General features: G+C 37.9%; 1 protein-coding gene across 1 annotated transcript in view; it reads left to right on the top strand.

Moving 5' to 3' along the window:
- The window catches only part of FBN1 (fibrillin 1), a 157,367-nt gene that overhangs the window by 43,925 nt on the left and 96,910 nt on the right, over positions 1-16,532 (top strand). The window contains exons 7-9 of the mRNA XM_088148569.1: positions 8,878-9,075; positions 11,132-11,257; positions 15,614-15,739. Coding sequence (XP_088004695.1) covers positions 8,878-9,075; positions 11,132-11,257; positions 15,614-15,739 — 450 coding nt within the window. The remainder of the gene's footprint in view (positions 1-8,877; positions 9,076-11,131; positions 11,258-15,613; positions 15,740-16,532) is intronic.

The following is a 16,532-nucleotide window of genomic DNA, read 5'->3' as shown; positions in this document are numbered from 1 at the left end:
CCTATGATGTTCCCCAACACTGAAGGGATCCACTGGTTTGGTTCCCACCTCACCACCCTATGGCTAGCTTCCAGGTTTGGAGCAGGGCTGAGCAGAAATGGCTTCAGGCAATAGAGTTGAACAAGATGAAGAAGGGGTTATATGCTCGGTAGCTCTGGTATGTCTGTCTTGATCCTTAGCTTATGCTACCTCTCAACTTTCAGATTGTATTCCAGGAATTAGCTTTTGCCTCTGTTCTTTTCTGGCAATGCCCGGTGTTGCTGTGTGCTGTCAGTCATCACCATATACAAAGCCGTTAATGATGGTTCCTGCGGTGTAGCCAAAGTGTCATTGTACAAGTTGAGATTCTTAATCTCTGCAACAAATCAACTTTATGATTTAGTTCAAGTACTAGAAATATTAATATGTTCACTTGAAAGCATGGCATGCACTTTATAATGCCTAGGATGATTGATTGCAGGGTTTACGAGAGAAGATGACTACCTCTGAGATTTGCAGAATTGGTTTCTTTCGAGAGAAATTAAATGGCTTGACCCACTGTTGTGGGATCAAGGTGCTCCTCATCACGTGCATAAAGATATTCCTTTGTAGACAGATGGCTGCTTTATCTGTCATATGATTGCCTTTCAGGGCAAAATAGCAGAGAGTCCTTCAATCAAAGAGAATTGTGCTTTGGACTGACTACATTACCTATTGTTCCCACATTGAGTTAAGCTGAGATCTAGCTTGTTTGATCTAGTGTGTTGTGTGAACCCAGCCATTGTGACCTTATTCCACAAACCACAATGAAGGAAACTATGATTTACTGGGATTATGATTTATTGCATAGTAGCCTTGGTTTCAACAATAATTTGCTTGTATTTCTGCCAGGTGTGGGCTACAAAATGTCATCTGTTAGTTTGTTATTGCGTTTTACTCATTTTCCAGTGTGTGTGTGTTACATACCTGGTAGCTTAATTTGGGACCATGTCAGACAGATATTCAGAATGCTGCAAATGTATCTTCCCTTCCCATATAATGTTCTAATGGGCATGTATATCCTATGGTTTCATGTGGTGGGCGATAAATAGAACAAAAACAGTTCTTGAGTTTGTTTCCTGTCTTTATAACTTCCAGTTGTTGCACTCAGCCAAACAATTTTTGGCTGAGCGTGTATAATTCTAGCTGACTGGCAGTGGCAACCCTGTCAAGACATGAGCCATGGATTTGGAAGAAGGTTGCAAGATTTATGTTTGTTGAATGAGGGAAATTATAAAATATAAAATAATAATTTTATCGATTTATAATTTATAAAAATATGAAATTATGATTTTATAATTATATGTTACTTTATATTATAAAAAATAATAAAGCTGGGATTAAAAAATTTTTTTAAAATGAAATACTTGCCTGCGATGAAAATGAAGGGTAGTCAGAACCAATAACACGTTACATTTGCTAGACAAAGATGTCACTTGGGCCAAGCAGTTTTTGTAGCTGGAGTCCTTGAAGAAATTGAAATCAGTGAAAGTTTGTTTTCTGCATTCATAGTTAGTGGCCTCTGCTTACAAAATACATGTTATTCCTTTCTGAGTGGTTATATTCTGCTCATCTGTCCAAATACAAATGTAGGATTTTATACCTACATAAAAAATGTGTATCAGTGATCAGAATCCTATGATTGCTGATTTTATATTTGAAAAACTACATACAGCAGTGAGGAGTCCAGGCAACCGTAGCTTCGTAGCTATGAATCTTTCCTTAATAAAGTTCTCAGGATATTGATTAGATGTAGGAATATGCCACTTGGGAAGCAATTGTGTCTTTTCTTCTGTATTCTTTCTCTTCACAGAAAAGAGAAAAAAAATCTGTTCAAGCTATCTGGACTGCTAGTGCTTATAATTGGAAAGGACAGAACTGAAAGCTTTGCTTTGTATTACAGATTTTGTTTTAAGTGTTGGATTTGAGCTCTCACAATAAATCACTTCAGAAACAATTCTCGAACATTATTTTTTATTAGAACTTTCCAGCTGCATGAATCAAAAAGTGGGTCAACTGCAAAAGCAAAATAGAATTTAGAAGAGATACAGGTCTTTTTGTCTTGAATGTGGATTTTGAAATACTTTCCACAAAAATGAGCAGGAAGCCAGTTTCTGATTAAAAGGAGGTCTCAGATCTTCCACAGTTGCTCACTAAGGGGATACTGGAAGACACATCTTGTGTCATTTTTGAATCCGTAGTGGGGAAAAGAGCTATATATTTGCCAAGTCTCACATATTACTGAACACAGCTCTGCTACAAGGCTGGATATTGGCAATCTTAGCCTCGCTACACACTGTACATGGAATATGACTGATAACAAGGATAGGAAGGACATGTTTGTAGAGCTTGTAACATTCCTGCTCAAATGCAGACCACAAGCTTTGATAGAGGAACCTACTGGATTCTCAATAAGTCTCTTGTTTTGCTGTCTGTTAAGGGCTGCAAAACCTGAGTTAAGTGTTGTTAAGGATCTGGCAGGCAGCTGCACACATGCCTTTGGGGTTGCGTTCAGCTTAGTGGGTCACTGGCTGTGCAGCCCGGGCGAGGATAATTAGTTCCAAATGGTGAGACAGGAGGATGGCTCTTGTGTGTAAGTTTCCAGGCTGCAAACGCCAAGGAGAACTCCCAGTTAGAGGTGGCCCAATAGATAATCAATCCATTAATTAATGAACCCTCTTAAGGAAACTTTGAGAAACTCACCGACTTGAATTACAGGAGATGCTTTCGAAGCAAGATATTTTTAAAGCAGTATTTTAACAGCGTTCAGCAGATGTACATACCTTTAAATAAGCTTGTGCGTGTCCAGTTGGTATGCTAGTGGAGATTTAACTCCTATAAAATATTTATCGGTGTGATATAACAATCAGCAACAGTGATTTTACAGTATAAAAACCTACATACATTATAGTGATTAAAATAAACTAAGCAGAAAAAAACAAAAGGCATCAGTAAATAGAGGGAGCATACTCGTGCCCTTTCTGTGGCACCTTTTGAACAGAATTACAGACCCACTGGTTTGGTTGGTCTAATGATATTGCAGTATCTGTGCAAGGCTGCAAACTTAGAGTTTTGTGAGCTAGGGGTGCAATACATTGTGTAAATAAATAAACAAATAGGGTTGCAATTTTGAACATATTTAAGAGGGCAGGTGTGAGAAGAAAGTATATATCAGGGTTAAGGTTAGACCTATCTGGACAAATGCAAGGGGTTTTGACTTCCAGTTATATAGTAGTAGTAATAATTACAAAATGTTTTTGCTAACTTAGATTGCTTACAGAGTGGTGGTGGTGGTGATGGACCAGGCGTGGATATTTGTCACAGAGGATATCTGTGGTTCTGGGAACTGATCAGGAATTCTTAAACTGAGCACCTATTCAGAGGCATCCTGTTCTTTATTTCTTTGAGTACATCTACATGCGCACTTCGTTATAATTAATTGATAATGTAGATTTCATAAGTGTAACTCTGTTTGCTTCTGTACTAAGGAGCAAAACACATTGAACAATGCTGTATTTGAATTCCAAATATTAAGCATAGAACTTCATTTTATCTTTAATTTATTAATTGCACTGTAAGTTGGCAATCTGTATTATCAATGAAGAGGTGTTTTTTTGAGAAGTATGAGAGGCTCAGGGGCTATTTCTGGATCAGGCTGAGAGATAAATAAGTCCTGTAGATCTTGGTAGGTTGCACTGAAAGAGATCAAATCTACATATTGAGTTTGACGGCTGGACTGGTGATTTTATGGACACATTCAGACAGTTCTCTTGGCAACAGTATGGAAGTGGGTTCCCATTGCCTTCTTCTGGAATGTTGACTTCCCCAAAGCCTGCACCCTGACACTCTCCCATGTAAGCTTCCCCTGCTTAGAGGAGGTCAGCCAGGCTTTCCCACCTGCCGAGGCTTAGGGCCTAAAAAAATGGATAAGACTGACACCTCCCACTTTTTAAAGTTTGTCAGAACCAGAGCTGGAACAAATGGCCTTCTGAAACCCTACATTAAACTTATAGGCAGAGAAATTAGATGGATGATTTCTTTGAATTTCTCCAGCAGAAGGCAGAATTCTTCAACAATTTATGAGGACTCTGTTGATGATGACTACAGAACAGCTACTGGAGAAGTTCCATGAAGAAGGCAATTCCCTTTGTTGCCCTGAACCATGGGTAGCCTGAGGCTGCAGACTGCTGGAAAGGAAATGCAATACTGAACACAGGACATTCAAACATCCTCCTTGACTATCTTGTAACTAAACATACAAGAGCACTATCCCCCATCCATGAGAATTTCATGGAAATTCTTTTCTCCTCTGGAATAAATTTTGTGAGCTAATTTCTTTTTCATCAAATTGAATGAGAACTGGCAGAAAAAAACTGAGGTGAATTTCTCAGTTTGGTTCTGGTTCAAATGAACATAATCTAACAATGGAATGAAATTACATTAAAAAGCTTGTGCAATTAATTGTACAACATGAAGAAAAATATTTCCCACAGCAATCTGTGTAGTCAGATTACTACTTGTTAGAGGGTTATACTAAGAAGAATCTTCCTTTACTGTCTCCAAAAATTGACTGATGAATAAACACAAAAAGGCCAGAATCTAATATTTTCAGGGTCATAATTTCTGATCGTGGCTTCTGCACATACATCATTAGAGACATCCTTTCCATTTATCAGTTTTGAAGAATTGTTAATTAATGATGTCCTAATTTGAATAAGAACCTGCCAATGGTCTGAGGTTCAGTGATCTCCATTGTCGTACTTGAGATACATCAATTTTTCTTGTGTCTAAGTAATTAACACTAAAAAGCTATCTTTTATTTTGCTTTCAGTTGAGCATTAGGTTAGTCACAGCATTTTAAATATTTATTTTCGTTCTAGTTCCTTAGTAAATGGAGTTGGTAAAGATTTTTCTCAGTTGTAGGCAACTGTTTTCTGGAATTGATTTAGGTAGAACCACTAAAAAGTATGAGAAGAAGCAAAAGAACGAGAGCTTTTACATTATTGGAGGAAATAATATCACCAGTGTGATATCTCTGGTTTCCATGCAAAATATTGTATTTCAGAGCAATGGTCAAGTGGATAGATTTATACTTCCATACAACTTGAAATCTGCATGTTTATTTGTTGTGGATACGCTTTCCTGTGGAACCAAATCTGAGAAGCCTCTTCAAACATTATACCTGAACATCTTTCACTATTACAGTTCCCATCTCTGCTGGGAGTTGTAGTCCAAAACTAATGGAGGGCCCAATTGGGGAAAGTTGATTCAGGACTTTTCAGCCTACATGTAATGCTGTATACTGCAAAAATCTAGGTAGCTGGTATGGCCCACAAGCATACATGTTGAGAACTGAGATTTAGCCTGTATAAAGTCTGGAAAGGTGCCAAAAATTGAGGGAAGAATGTTCAGTCTTCATAATGACCTTCATTAGAAGGGGAGTACTTGCATTTTCTCTGTGCCACACATGATTTTAGTGAAAAGGCCAATGACAAAGGCTTTTATTTGACAGGGAAAAAAGGGAGTTGTGGTATATGTGCCAGAGAGGGAACTTGGGAGTGCCATTGTTTTGTTGTTGCTGTGGGATAATGGAACAAAATATAATATTTTATTAATGACACAGTTTAATTTTGCCTCTCAGATAGTTTGCCCAAGCATAACCAAACCAAAGCAGATGTATCCCACACACCCTCCTCTATAGTTACAGACAAAGCTTGCCCACAGTCAAATGGGTACTGCTTTCTGTCTGTTCCTGAAAATTGCTCTTAATCTATTTTCTTGTAAGTTACTACCCTTGAGGCGTACTTAAATGGGGGGAAAATAAGCTTGGCTTCTTATTCTTACTGTGGTTTGGAAAAGGCAAATAATTTGGTTAATAATGGGAAGATCCCAAATGAGCTGATCTTTAAGCAGAAAATAACTCAGTGGGAGGGTTCATACATTACATCATAGACTAGTGGCCAAGCCTGGCTGGCTTTAACTGTAACACAGAGCTGTAAACAATGATTTTCAGACATCAATGGTTGGTTCACAAAACATTGAGTATCAGTATGGTATAGTGATTAAGACGTTGGACTGGGGAGAGATAAGTTGAAGAATTTACTTGACCACAGAGCTCATGAGTACATTGAGTGACTTTGGACCAATGATACTTTCTCTGCCCAACCTTTCACACAGGGAATTATTATTATTACTGTTAATATTATTATTTGGGGAACCATCCACTTTGATGGAGCTCATCTTAAACAGGTTAAATGATTTAAAGCTGATAACAACAATTGAATTACAAGAATGCCTCAGCCCTTGGAGTACTGATATGGTGCCTCTGGCGAAAAAGTAGCATACGCATTGCTACCAAAGTGTGCATCTGTTGATCATTAATACTACCAATACTTCTGCATGGTGCAGAATTCTGGAACTTGCTCAAAGTTTCCCAAATGTGCAGCCTATGCCAAATATGAGAGATTTCAATCTATGACAAATTGAAGCAATGAAAGAATGGTGGTGCAACCAACCTATGGTAACTAATGGAAAGTGTTGAATGCAGTGGTTTGGCCACATCTGCCACGTAGCCCCATGCTGACTTTTTTATTGATTGTTCGGGAAATGTAAGTCCTTCAAAGTAGGCCAAATGAACAAAGAGACACTGCAGGAAATCCAAGGATGCTATTTTATTGCTGTAGGGTATAATTACAGAATCTTGAAAGCCTCTCTAAGTTTCTCTCTGTCCCATCTTCTACTAAACAAAATCAAGGCAGGGTTGTTTTGGGTTTCTTTCTCATGTTTCCTTCAATCTCTGAACTGTGTAATCTCTCATCCAAGCCCCTCCTTAATGGCTCTTTCATGTCTTCCCCAAGGTCAACTCTAAATTCCTTTATAGGATATCATGTCTCATGGGTTGGAAAGTATAGCGCCCAGCTCCAAAGAAAATTCACCAGTCAGATCTGGCTGGCTAGGCGGGGTGTCCCTTTCCACCTTTACCGCTCTATGTGTGTCCCTCCCAGAGCTGTATGCTTGGCGGAAGAGGATGACATCCCAGATAGAAAGACTGTACTATTCTTTGGTCAAGGGTATATGGTAGTTCAGTGACTAGCCCCAAAGAAAACTGTCTGAAACATGTGAAAGAAGATCTAGTAAAACCTGGACTCAACCTGATAGGAACAAAACAACTGGCCCCACAACAACAGCAACAACAAAAAGGAGGAATATGCTCTGTGATGTCAGCAGACCCATAGCATCTACTGCCTCATCCTGGTTACATTGTAGGTTGTTACCAGAGGTGAGCTAAGGACTTCAAGTTCAATTATTATTAATTAAATTTGTCATGGGGATAAAATAAGGTGAGCCCACTTGACCAAAGGGAATGTAGGAAATTATTTATTTATTGCATTTATTTATTTTATTGTATTTATTTAAACATCCTATACCTAAATCAAGCAACGTTAGGCATTAGTGCATCCTGTCTTACAGGGCAAATCCGTCTTGTTAGAGTCTGGCATGCAAATATTGTTTCCTTATCATTTGAAATGGGGAGGTCTACATGCATAGTGTTAGGAGATATTTAAAAAAAAATAATGCCCAAATTTGCTCCCCTAAAAGTGATTCACATGTGAAAGGTGTTTCTCTTTTTCTAGCTCATTTTCAGGATATGTCAACATTCCTTCATAGATGCTTTAAAAAACTGTTTTGTGTTCAGCGTTTGCTGATGTTATGGCACTTGTAATGTGCCATAATGAAGTGAAGCATTTCATTTTCCTTTCCATTCAGGTTTTACATGTTAAATGTGATGATGTGGAATTGTTTCTGAATACCGTGCAGTTGAATACCATCATACATGTACAAACAAGCCAAGAAACTATAGCATAATGTGCTTCTGAGTGCGCCTTGCAGACTTTCAGGGTTATGACAGGGAACCTAGAAGCTTAAGGATAGTTTTAAAAAAGAATTCTTGGTGGTCCTGTTAAACTAGGGATGTTGATTCACTTGGGTTTATCTGTTTGCTAGATTTATATCTAGAGAGCCAGTTTGGTGTAGTGGTTAAGGCCAGTCACTCTCTCTCAGCCCTGGGAAGGAGGCAATGGCAAACCACTTCCAAAAAGACTTGCCAAGAAAACTGCAGGCACTTTTCCAGGTAGTCGCCAGGAGTCAAAAAATTGACCTGAAGACACCAAAAAGTGTGTGTGGGGGGGACATCTGGTCTTTCCTTTAGGAACTCAAGGTGCCATGAGTTCAAGGTAAAATTAGATTCTGCTAATTTTACTCACCCAGCAACAATCCTGTGAAGTAGATAGGACTAAGAAAAAAATGCCTCAAAATCCCGTAGTGAGTTTTTAGGCCTTGAACCTGGATCTCCCCCGTGCTGGTTTAACACCCCGCCACAACACCCCGCTGATACTGTAAAGGAAGCCTTGCCTTTTCTAAATCAAGGGTTAACTTGACTCAGCCTTCTCTGGTTCCAGGATCAGAGCACTGGATGTTCTTGGTTTGAGGGCTTGGATTAAGAAGCAGTGATGATTATGATTACCTGATGGTGTCTCAGTGCAGAAAAGGAAAATTAAAAAAGATGAAGTGGGTAAATAGTTGCAGAGAAGAAGGGATTTCAACTGCCCTTTCCTCATTTTCACGGTGTTTCCTGAACTATTCCTTGTCTTTCCCCAATGTAAGAGACTTGATTTACTGACTTTCTTTTGCTACTCCCTGGCTTCAGTGTCTCAGCCTGGGATTAGGAGGACCAGATCTAAAAAAAAGGATGAGCCAGTCTGAAGGCTGAGTAATGAATATTATGTAGACAGATCTGAATCCCTAGTACGTAATTCACTCCAAATGTAATACTGATGAGGATTCCTCGCTGTGACTCAGATTACAGGACAGGGCCGTGCTTCACCTTGGTGACCAACCAGATGTGTCAGGGGCAACTCAGCGGGATCGTCTGCACAAAAACCCTCTGCTGCGCAACAGTGGGGAGAGCATGGGGTCACCCCTGTGAAATGTGTCCAGCCCAGCCTCATCCTTGTCGGCGTGGATTCATTCCAAACATACGGACAGGAGCTTGCCAAGGTATGGTGTCACACAAGTGTTTTACATGTTATGTATTACAAGAGGGCTTCATCCAAAGTCCTAAATCAATGTTATGCAAAGAAGGTGCAGAAACAATGGTTAGATGATGATTATTAGTATTAGTACTGTTGTTATATCTACTCTTATTTCACCATTTTCTCAGTTCCTCTGGATGAGAAGGTCTTTCTGGTTTTCACCATAACATTCTTTCATTTCACGACTTCACTACCAAAAAGCTACTACAGTAAAAAGCACTGAGTTTTTAAGGCAAACAGAACTGATTTTGGTGACACTGCAAACCTTCCAGGTTTTCCTTTCATGTTTTTAAAACATGCTAATACAGCAGTCTCCCTAACCTGGAGACAGCTCTTAAGATTGCTGGGTTAAAAACAGCCTATTGCACAATATGCTAATTGTAATCCATTTATGTTTGATTTTGAATCTTAATATGTGCCAAGATGCCTCAGCCTGTGTTGCCATTGAAAGTTCTTGCCCTGCTTTTGGCTTTTATTCTAATACATCCAGCTGTATAAATTCTTTTATTGTCTGAACGTCTGGCAGGAAATAGGAGAAAGTTAACAGGGACAGCAGCTATGTGCTGAATTGGTGTGGGCTTAATATTCTCAAGATTCTGTCTTTGAGGATTTTTTTTCCTGTTGTTGTTGCAAGCCTTCTCTCTAAAATGTTGTTTAATGAGAGACAGTAATTTGTGGGTGTAGAAAAGGTAAAGATTATAAATCCCATATTATTATTGTGAATCCGAAATCTCTCCCAGGGTGAACTCAAGACACAGCATTGTTTTAGAAACATGTAATATTGTTTAGCAAAAACCAAGCCATTTTTCATGTCTTTCAACAGCTGCAATGACTCTCAAAACTACATAAACAGTGTGTATACATTTTGATCAAGTTCTAACTGTTCAGTGTCCTAAGCTAGCATTGGCTCCTGTTTAAACTTAGCGAAGTCCAGTATTTGGAGAACAGATCTGTTCCCTACAAATTAACAATGGGTCACATCCCATAGTTTATAAATCGAGTTGTTGGATGACAGCATTCAGCTTCCACCAGGAACATCTTCGCGTGGTTTTGATTTGTTTTGGCAAATCCCAACAGACCTACATATTTATATACATTTCTTTATTTCTGAGAAGTTGTATCCATTGAGGATGAAAACGTTTAACAGAAAAGGACAAGCTAAAAATAAAGTAGTTGAAATGTATACAAGTTCTCTGTTTATTTTTTCTCTATAGCCTAGACAGAGGCAGGGCATTTTTAAACTAGTGGGCACCTTGGAAATTTTGAGAGTCTGTCGCAGTTGCCATCGCAAATGTGGGCAGTCCTAAAATGCCCCTTGACCGGAGGGCAAACTGGTGAAATTGCTCCCAGCCCCAGTTCCAGCCTTCTTAGGTGCAACTATTTCAATATATTTTGTTTTCTTTCTGGGCAAGTAAATCACTGAGCTATAGACAACCTCCATTTTGTTATTGTCTAAGAATATGCATGGGGCTTGTATGGAGTACATTTTAGTACTATAGTCCTTTAGGGGCTGAAGGCTGGTTCCTTGCTTTGTAGCATTGCAGTTCTTATTTAATTTAATTTTAAATAAAATCTGAAAAAAAATTAAGTCCAATGGGACAGACAGCTTGGGATGTGTCAGAATGCTGGAGAATTGTGATATAGACAATAGTTTGGCTATCTCTGGCCTAGGAATGAAGCAGAGCCCTCATTAAAATGTCTGCCAAATCATATACTTCAGTAGAACAAACTTAACTTTTTTTGCTTGAGAAAGTATTTTATAGGGCTGCACATACTCAAAAGATGATTTGGAAGAGCTACATCGGAATGTGCGGCACCTGATTAAAGCAGCCATGTCTTTTTTCAGGCATCCATATGAAAACAGACATGGCCACTTCTGAATCTTTTCTGAAAATGTTTAATAATTCACAAATCTCCCCCAGGGAAGAAATATAGCGCAGGGTACAGAAGCAATGAATGTGTGTTTGTATCTGTATGGACAAATTAACTGTGTGGTTTTTTTTTTTTTTTTTGCATGATAGATGTGGATGAATGCCAAGCTATCCCTGGGATTTGTCAAGGAGGAAATTGCATTAATACAGTTGGATCTTTTGAGTGCAAATGCCCAGCTGGACACAAGTTTAATGAAGTGACACAGAAATGCGATGGTAAGTCTTTCAGAGCTTCCCTATAGAAAGATGGAAAACTTCACATTCAGTGTGCTTTTCCCATCACTTGGCAAAAATAAATTGATTAATGGCAAAATATGCATTCAGGTATTACATTTTGTGGAATTTAAAAACTGTTGCATTTCTTTGACTCTTAAATATTGATGATGCATTTTTACCAAGCTTTGCTTATGTAAAAATTGCCTTCTAAAACTGGAATAAGCGGTCAGAATGAAACTAAAGGATAAGATTGTTTGCAATAGCTATACTTGCCTATCCCATTAAGTCAGGAATGCAGGGTTATTAAACTACAATATGCGTGAATTTCTTGCTGTTGTATCCTATATTTGTTCTTGTTTTTCTTGTTCACATAATGGTAAAGAAGTCAAGCGTCAGTATATTAGCATTGCATCTCTGTTCTAGATTATGTTTTCTTCTACTAAACAAGTTAGAATTTGTAGAAAGATTTGTTTTTTGCTTATGAATAAGCTAATCATCCCAGCATAACCTAACAAAATGGATGTGACCAGTGTTTCTTCAGAACTGGATGGAAGGAGGGGAAAAGGGAAACGCTATGAAAATATATTATGTTTTTAGTTTATTTATTTAATTAATTCGTATGGTCGCCCAACTTTGCAATCACAAATTGCAGCTCTAGGTGGCTAACGTGGGTTAAATTAAATGAACAAAAATAACCAAAAGAAAAATAAAAACAACAAGAAGAATGTAGTACATTTGATGCCAACCACAAACGTTCTCTTGAACTATTACAAAACAGGCTTAGCCCAATGCATGGGGAAGATCCAGGTTTCAGGGTCTTTAGAAGGCCACAGATTTGGTGCCATTCAAGTCTTAAGAGGTACGCTGTTGTACAGGGCAGGTATCATGACAAAGAAGGCACACCTCTTGGGTCCCATTAGATAACATTGTTTCATGTTGTTCATCCCTCCAACGTTCTGATTTACGTTTGCTTCTTGCCTGGTATTCATATAATCTACTAAATTAATATAAGAACTATAATCTAGTTAGCTGGTTGAACAAGAAAAAGTGCTTTTTTAATTTCTTTTCCCCTAGACACACAAATACTGTATATATTTCAAGAAGTACCATTTCTTTCATGCCAATCCATTCTTCTGTTTCCTTTCTCTGAAATTTTTGATAGATACCTATGGATCATGCCTTACTCTTCTCCCAATGGAACAGTATTTCAAAGGAACTTCATTCTTAGCTTATTTAACATTATGGCTAATCTAATACTTTGGCCATCAGTGGAGTTATTTAGGAGATGTTACCCTTAGGTGAACTGCTCATTGCAGTGAATCAGAACAACACAATATAAAATTTATCTTTTTAAAGTTGTAACACAGTTTGTCCTGAATGTAATGCGTAAGACTCTGCAAACTGGCTGCCTTCTAAGATAGGAATTATTTTTAAAAGTTAGCTAAAATAATAATCTTTACACAACAACTACTTTGTCATTTTTATTTTGTCTTATGTAAACCAATTTGCAAAGAATTTGATCCAGACAAATAGGGTTTTCATGCTGTCTGCCAATGATGTTGGCCAAAGGGCAGCCAAGGGGTACAAATGTCTAACTTCTCAAACATCACTGAAGTGTTTCTTTTTAGAGAGCAATTCAGTAGCAGCCCATTTCAGAAACTAGTTACATGGGATTACATGGAATTAACTAAAATGATTCCCATTTACTCAAATCGGCTTAAATTTAGACTCCCGTGTTTCAGTGTGTTTGCAAGTAGGATAACCAAAATACAGACAGCTGTTGGAAGTTTGAACTGACGCCTTCGTATTTTCAGAGCAGTGGTCCTGTACAACACAAACTGAGCAAACACTTCTGCAGCTATATTTAAGTTCTTATAGGCTGGATAATATAGGGAATAACCAATTAACATTTGAGAGGCACAGAGTGTACCAAGAGAACTTCGGTTGGAATGAATGGATGTTCTGTTTGAAAACTCATATGAGTATATTGACAACAATGAAGAATCATTCATTCAGTAAGGCAATATACACCTTCCAATGTATGCCTTTCCTAAGTTGTTTAGCAGATAGAAGTACAATTTGAGAGCAAATGTTAGGCTTTCTGAAGTAACTTTTAAAAAGTGTTCAGTGAAAACTCAAAAGGTAATCTGAGTTCAAGGGATTTTTGGGGGGGGGTTAAGAGTGGGCAATTTTTACTTGATGCGATTACACTACTGTACAGCAGAACAGATGTCTTTTTAAAAAAAATTTACAACTGCGAAAGTCAAACTGCAGAAACAATTACTAAAAAAGACTCCTACTATTAAAGGGAAAAAAGATTTGACAGAACTGTGTTTTAAGTCAGCCAGTTGATAGCCATCCCCTCCCTCACAATAGGATCAGATTAGATGCTCCACATCCCTGAATGCAAAGTCCAAAATTGTGTAGCCCCGTAATTGAATTGCCATTTCAAATGTGTTCCAATTTTAATACAAAAGATAAGCACACAGTTCTTACAAGTTTCAACAGTCATCTTTTCCTGTTTAATGTTACCTCAACTCTTTGAAGATTAATAAACACTGGAGACTACTTTTACTTAGAAAAGGAAGAACTGCAATGTTTATATGGCAATCCCAGGCTAAAGATCAAGTTTACTCTGATTCAGACAGGAAATAGGGTAAGGTAAGGTAAGGTAAGGTAAGAGAGCCAGTGGTTAAGGCACCAGGCTAGAAAGCAGGAGACTGTGAGTTTGTCCTGCCTTAGGCATGAAAGCCAGTTGGGGGACTTTGGGCCAGTCCCTCTCTCTCAGCCCAACTCACTTCACAAGGTTGTTGTGGGGAAAATAGGAGGAGGAAGGAATATTAGGTATGCTTTGAGTTATTTATAAAAATAATAAAGGTGGGATTTAAAAAAATCTGACTGGTAAATCCAAAATGTTCCAAAGAAAGAATTCATGATGTTTACCCAAGTCTTTCCCTATTGGTCACCCATTAAATTTTGATTAGCAACCATTAGCAACAAGAAACTACATTTATAGACCTGATCTTGGCAATCTGCTGTATTTGTAATGATGAGTTAATCAGCAAAGATACGGAAGGACTCAACTGGGGCTTTTTGTGTTCTTCTGCAAAAATGTCACTAAAAACCACTCGCTATTTTCTTCCTGAATACTGTATAGGAAATTACTTTTGCCTCCCAGGATGGATCATATTCCTATAAAGATTTTCAAAAATAAGAATCAAATGGTAGAAATGGGAATGTTGATGAAGATATTGATAGAGTAACAGAGAGTAAGGGATGGCTACAGTTGTGAATAGATTAGTTTCAAGTATTTCATCATTAAGCTAGTAGTGCCTCTGTTTACAGAATCTGGCTTTACTGAAAGCAAAATCTCCAGGCTTTATTATAGGGCTAAGTCTAACCCAAACAGTGTATCGCTGTTTATATTAGTGTTGACATTCATATAAATACCATTGTCATCATTTCAAGTGCTCTGGTTTCATTGATACAAAGGCAAATAAGGCTGATGACTTTCCAGGCCTTAGCAACAAGACACCAAGTGTATGGCTGTTAAAATTATGTTCTGAGGTTTAATTTGTATATTGTGTGCAGAACCTTGAATACTACAGTGATAGATCTATTCTTTAATTTCTTCATTCCTAGAAACAGAAGTTTGAGCTTTAACAATTATATGAAAAAACTACCCTGGAGTTGCAATTTTTCTCCAGTTCCTGATGGGTGGGGAGCATATTTATTTACTTTAGTTTAGTTTAGAAAATAGTCTCTGCTTCTGCTCTGACCATTTTCACCAATATTTAGTTCATATATTTTGTATTTTGGGGTTGAACTCTGATGCATATTTAGCTATTGCTCTCCTTGCTCCTAGATATGCTTTAAGTAAGGAGATTGAATGGTTGTAACTTGTAATATGAACATAAGAACATACCTGCTTTATTTATTTTCCCACCTTAGTCAGTCAGTTGCTTTCAGGAAGTTCTCATGAAGGTGATGAACTATAACAAAAATAAGGACCTTCTAAAAGTGTTACCATCCCCCAAACTTTAAAACTAGGTATATTCATAGTAAATAGATGAGAAAATCAGGAGCTGAAAGAAAATATGGTTATGTGCAGTTTGTTTTCTTTTTTGCAAACCTGCTCTTTGTATTATGTCTGTTAATGAGCGCTCGAAGATTCTTTTAAGATCCCTGTTTTATCTATGTGCTATATGTATATTTTTTGGTGTGTGTGACTGATATTCACTGGGGCAGCTTACATAGAGAATTGTTAATACAATTGCTGTTACATTTTTAAAGATGTTACTGTTTTCAGATAATCATGCTAAAATGATCAAGTCATCTTTGTTTCTAAAACCATAGATATTGATGAATGCAGTACCATCCCTGGCATCTGTGAAGGGGGCGAATGTTCCAACACTATTAGCAGTTACTTCTGCAAATGTCCTTCTGGATATTCCACGACCCCAGATGGCACTAGATGCATAGGTGAGTAAGGAATTGCAAACACAGATGTGGATATGGGTAAGTCTGTGTAACACAACACATGGAATCCAGCTTTTTGAATCCAATAAAAGATGCAGAATTTCACAGAAATGTGATGTTAATTTTCGAGGTACTGAAGAATCCCCCTGAGGTTAGCTTTCATAAAATGGTTATTCATCTGTGAATTCCCTTCTGCATCTTTAGAAGGAGCAAGACTTGGACCAGCTTTCTTCCTGCTTTCCCCTAACCAGATATTGGCAAATCCTGTTTGTTTTAAGGAAACGACCCTCTTTGACTTGGGTTTGAAATTGTGTTTTAAAACCCTGTGACTCTAGAGCTCATACCCATTTTCCTCTATTTCTAAGGTCAAGCAATATATGTAATTGATTAAAAAGCACCCCCCAAAAAAATAAACCAAAGAGTTTCCTATCATTCCAACATCTGATATACCTTTTGGACAGCTTTCTTGAACTCAGTTCATCTGGATGTTACTGCCTACAACTTCCGTCATCCACAAGAGGGTCCTTGGTCAAAGTTAATGTTCTCCTGTTAAGGAACATTTACAAAATACCTTAAAAAAAAAAACTATTTTCATTTAACCCAGTGTTTCCTGATAGTAGATACATGCATTTTTTAATCAGTGGCAACAGTATGTGAATGAGCTGCATATTTCAGCAGTCTGCAAGAATAAGAATGCAGCTTAGGTTGGCTTTGCCTGGGATGTATTGGAAACACAGATGTAATATGAGAAGAAAAAAAAGTATTCAGAGACTGAGGGAAAAAAATCAGGAACCAC

The sequence above is a fragment of the Python bivittatus genome, unplaced genomic scaffold (assembly GCF_059951505.1).
Source record: "Python bivittatus isolate LINGU-HERP-01145 unplaced genomic scaffold, Pbiv_v1 ctg000530_np1212, whole genome shotgun sequence".
NCBI lineage: Eukaryota > Metazoa > Chordata > Lepidosauria > Squamata > Pythonidae > Python > Python bivittatus.
The sequence above is the reverse complement of the archived record's forward strand: the minus strand, read 5'-3'. Positions and strand labels throughout refer to the sequence as shown.